The following is a 4445-nucleotide window of genomic DNA, read 5'->3' on the forward strand; positions in this document are numbered from 1 at the left end:
GGCGGCGGCGGCGGGGGTTGCCGAGGCATCAGCGGCACCGGGAGCCCCGGCGGCAGCGGGGACGCGAGAGGCAGCGGGAGTCCCGAGGGTGCCCAAGGCCATGGAGGCACCGGGAGCACCCAAGTCCCCGGGGACACCGGGGATACTGGACACGCTGGGGAAACTGGGGACACCGACATCCCCACGGAGCCCAGGAGCACCAGGGACGTGAGGAGCACCGGGGATGTTCGGCACGCTGGGGACACCAGGGGCACCCACGTCCCCAGGAACACCAGGGCTACTGGACGCACTGGGGAGACTGGGAAAGTCCCCAGGGATAACAGGAACACCAGGCATGCTGGACATAATGGGGACACTGGGAAAGTCCCCAGGGATACCGGGAACACTAGGCATACTGGACGTAATGGGGACACTGGGAAAGTCCCCAAGGGTACCAGTAGCACCAGGGGGATGACGGGCACTGGGGATGCTGGGAACCCCCTGACCATGGGGGCCACCAGAAGCCCCGTGACCCCCAGCCGCTCCCGCCGGCGCCGCAGCCCCAACACGGCGCCACAGTTCCAGCCCTCCAGCTACCAGGCCTCGGTGGGGGAGAACCAGCCGGCGGGGACGCCGGTGACGCGGGTGACGGCGGTGGACCCCGACGAGGGGGAGGCGGGCCGGCTGCACTACGCCATGGCTGCCCTCTTCGACAGCCGTTCCGACGCCCTCTTCGCCATGGACCCCGACACCGGCGCCGTCACCACCGCCACCCCCCTGGACCGCGAGAGCAAGAGCACCCATGTCTTCCGGGTGACGGCTGTGGACCACGGGACACCCCGGCGCAGCGCCATGGCCACATTGACGGTGACGGTGAGCGACGCCAACGACCACGACCCGGCCTTTGAGCAGCCTGAGTACCGGGAGAGCGTGCGGGAGAACCTGGAGGTGGGCTACGAGGTGCTGACGGTGCGGGCCACTGATGGGGATGCTGGTCCCAATGCCAACGTCCTCTACCGTCTTCTCAATGCCGGCGGCGCCAACGAGGTCTTTGAGATCGATCCCCGCTCAGGCGTCATCCGCACCCGTGGCCCCGTGGACCGCGAGGCGGTGGAGGCCTTTGAGCTCTTGGTGGAGGCCACGGATCAAGGCCAGGAGCCAGGACCCCGCAGCGCCACGGCCACCGTCCGCATCGCTGTGGAGGACGACAACGACAACGCGCCGCAGTTCAGTGAGAAGCGTTACGTGGCGCAGGTCCCCGAGGATGTGGCGCCCAACTCGGCCGTGCTGCGGGTGACGGCCACCGACCGCGACAAGGGCAGCAACGCCCTGGTGCACTACAGCATTGTCAGCGGTAACACCCGCGGCCACTTCTACATCGACGCGCAGACGGGCGCGCTGGACGTGGTCAGCCCCCTGGACTATGAGGTTAGCAAGGAGTTCACCCTAAGGATCCGGGCGCAGGACGGTGGCCGCCCACCCCTCTCCAACATCAGCGGTTTGGTCACCATCCAGGTGTTGGATGTCAACGATAACGCCCCCATCTTTGTCAGCACACCCTTCCAGGCCACCGTGCTGGAGAACGTGCCGGTGGGTTACTCCGTCATCCATGTTCAAGCCATCGATGCCGATTCAGGTGACAACGGCCGGCTGGTCTACACCCTCCTGGAGACCGGCGCCGGCTTCCCCTTTACCATCAACAACAGCACCGGGTGGATTGTGGTGGCCTCCGAGCTGGACCGGGAGGCGGTGGACTTCTACAACTTCGGGGTGGAGGCACAGGACCAGGGTAACCCCCCCATGGCCTCCTCAGCCAGCGTCAGTGTCACCATCTTGGATGTCAATGACAACAGCCCCGAGTTCACGCAACGGGAGTACAGCGCCCGCCTGAACGAGGACGCGGCGGTGGGCACCAGCGTCCTCACCGTCTCCGCTGTTGACCGTGATGCCAACAGCGTCATCACTTACCAGATCTCCAGTGGCAACACCCGCAACCGCTTCTCCATCACCAGCCAGAGCGGCGGTGGGCTCATCTCCCTCGCCCTGCCCCTGGACTACAAGCTGGAGCGGCAGTACCTCCTCACCATCGCCGCCTCTGACGGCACCCGCCAGGACATGGCCCAGGTGGTCGTCAACGTCACTGACGCCAACACCCACCGACCCGTCTTCCAGAGCTCCCACTACACTGTCAATGTCAACGAGGACCGGCCAGTGGGCACCACAGTGGTGGTCATCAGCGCCACGGATGAGGACACAGGGGAGAACGCCCGCATCACCTACCTGATGGAGGACAGCATCCCCCAGTTCCGCATTGCCGCCGAGACGGGGGCCGTCACCACCCAGATGGAGCTGGACTACGAGGACCAGGTGTCCTACACCCTGGCCATCACGGCGCGTGACAATGGCATCCCACAGAAGTCCGACACCACCTACCTGGAGATCCTGGTGAGTGACGTCAATGACAACGCACCCCAGTTCCTCCGTGACTCCTACCAGGGCTCCGTCTACGAGGATGTGCCCGCCTTCACCAGCGTCCTCCAGGTATCTGCCACTGACCGTGACTCAGGGCTCAATGGCAGGGTCTTCTACACCTTCCAAGGGGGTGATGATGGGGATGGCGACTTCATCATTGAGTCCACCTCTGGCATCGTCCGCACCTTGCGCCGCCTCGACCGGGAGAACGTGCCGCTCTACGCCCTGCGGGCGTTCGCTGTTGATAAGGGGGTCCCGGCCAAGCGGACACCGGTGGAGATCCAAGTGACAGTGCTGGACGTCAATGACAACCCGCCCGTCTTCGAGCGGGATGAGTTTGACATCTTTGTTGAGGAGAACAGCCCCATTGGGCTAGTGGTGGCCCGGATCACAGCCACTGACCCCGATGAGGGCACCAACGCCCAAATCATGTACCAGATCGTGGAGGGCAATATCCCTGAGGTCTTCCAGCTGGATATCTTCTCCGGCGAACTCACCGCCTTGGCCGACCTGGACTACGAGTCCAAGGCGGAGTACGTCATGGTGGTCCAAGCCACCTCGGCCCCCCTGGTCAGCAGGGCCACCGTCCACGTTCGCCTTCGCGACGCCAACGACAACAGCCCCCAACTCAAGAACTTCGAGATCCTCTTCAACAACTACATCACCAACCGTTCGGGCAGCTTCCCTGGGGGGGTCATCGGCCGCATCCCGGCCCACGACCCCGACGTCTCCGACAGCCTCACCTACGCCTTTGAGCAGGGGAACGAGCTCAACCTGGTGCTGCTGGACCCCCACAGCGGGGACCTGCGCCTCAGCCCTGCCCTGGACAACAACCGCCCACTGGAGGCCGTCATGAGGGTCTCCGTCTCGGGTAAGACCCCTGTCCTGGGCTGGGGTGGCTTGGAGGCCCAAGGTTTGAGGCTGGGGAAGTGTTTGTGGGTGCTCCCCACCCTTCTACATGGCCCTGAGGTGTTTTGGGGGTCCCACCACCCCATTTTGACTGCCTCCTCCAGATCTGGGGGGGCGGATGATAATGGGGATGCTGTGCCCCCCAATCCCGACATCCCAGATGGAGGCAGTTGGGGTCCCCAGCTCCCCCTTTTGCTTCTCCACCCCCAACTTCAGCCCTGGGGTGTCTGGGAGGGTTCAATAACCCAGTGCATGTTTTGGGGTGTGGGGGGGGTCAGGACCCTGTAGCAGGGGTTTGGAGGGGCAGGACCCTGTGTGTATATTTAGGGGGGGGGTCCTGGCACCTCGCTGTGTGTGTGTTTGGAGGGGGCAGGGCCCACTGTGTGTGTTTGGGGGAGGTGCAGGGCCTGTGTGTGTATTTGGGGGGGAAGAGCCTGGGGTGTGCATGGGGGGGTCCTGGTACCCTTATGTGTATGTTAAGGGGGGCCCGATGGGTGAATCTGGCGGGGGCTCAGGATCCAGTGCAATATTTGGGGGTGGTCCTGGCACCCCAACGCATGTGTTTCCAGAAGGCCCCAACACTTGTATTTGGGGGGGGCACAGGGCCTGCTCTGTGGATTTGGGGGAGTCCTGGCACCCTGGCCTCTCTATTGGGGGGGTCCCCAAACCCAGTGCATCTGTTTGGGGGGGGTCACTGGTGGGAAGGGGCCAAGGGGGGGCTGTGCTGGCGGTGCTTGGCACCTTTTGGGCTGGGGGAGCTGGCGGGGGCTGCCGGGGGGGGGTCCCCCTGCGGTGGGGGAGTGGCTCCTCAGCCTCCCCCAGGCAGGGAGGGAAACTGAGTCATGGGCCATGTCGTGATGTCCCTTGTCCCCAGCCACGTGTCCCCCATCACCTCCTGTACCCCCCCAGACCCCCTTTGGGCTGGGGTCCCTGCTCCAACTTCACAAAACGGGGGGGGGCCCAGGGCACAAAGGGTGGGGGCAGGGAGCCCCCCATGCCCAGGCTGTGCCCCCCCTCAACGCGGGGGCAGCCAGGAGGGGAACAAAGGGTCCGGCCATAGCTGGGCCCCCGCGGCCGCAGCCATG

General features: G+C 65.0%; 1 protein-coding gene across 1 annotated transcript in view; it reads left to right on the forward strand.

Annotated features, from left to right (window-relative positions):
• Nucleotides 1–525: 525 nt before the first annotated feature.
• Nucleotides 526–4445, forward strand: part of CELSR2 (cadherin, EGF LAG seven-pass G-type receptor 2) — a gene marked incomplete at its 3' end in the record, with an annotated part of 23724 nt that continues 19804 nt past the window's right edge. Inside the window, exon 1 of the mRNA XM_010584768.1 lies at nt 526–3322. Within this exon, the coding sequence (XP_010583070.1) occupies nt 676–3322 (2647 nt within the window). The remainder of the gene's footprint in view (nt 3323–4445) is intronic.

The sequence above is a fragment of the Haliaeetus leucocephalus genome, unplaced genomic scaffold (assembly GCF_000737465.1).
Source record: "Haliaeetus leucocephalus isolate CR32 unplaced genomic scaffold, Haliaeetus_leucocephalus-4.0 Scaffold1000, whole genome shotgun sequence".
Taxonomy (NCBI): Eukaryota; Metazoa; Chordata; class Aves; order Accipitriformes; family Accipitridae; genus Haliaeetus; species Haliaeetus leucocephalus.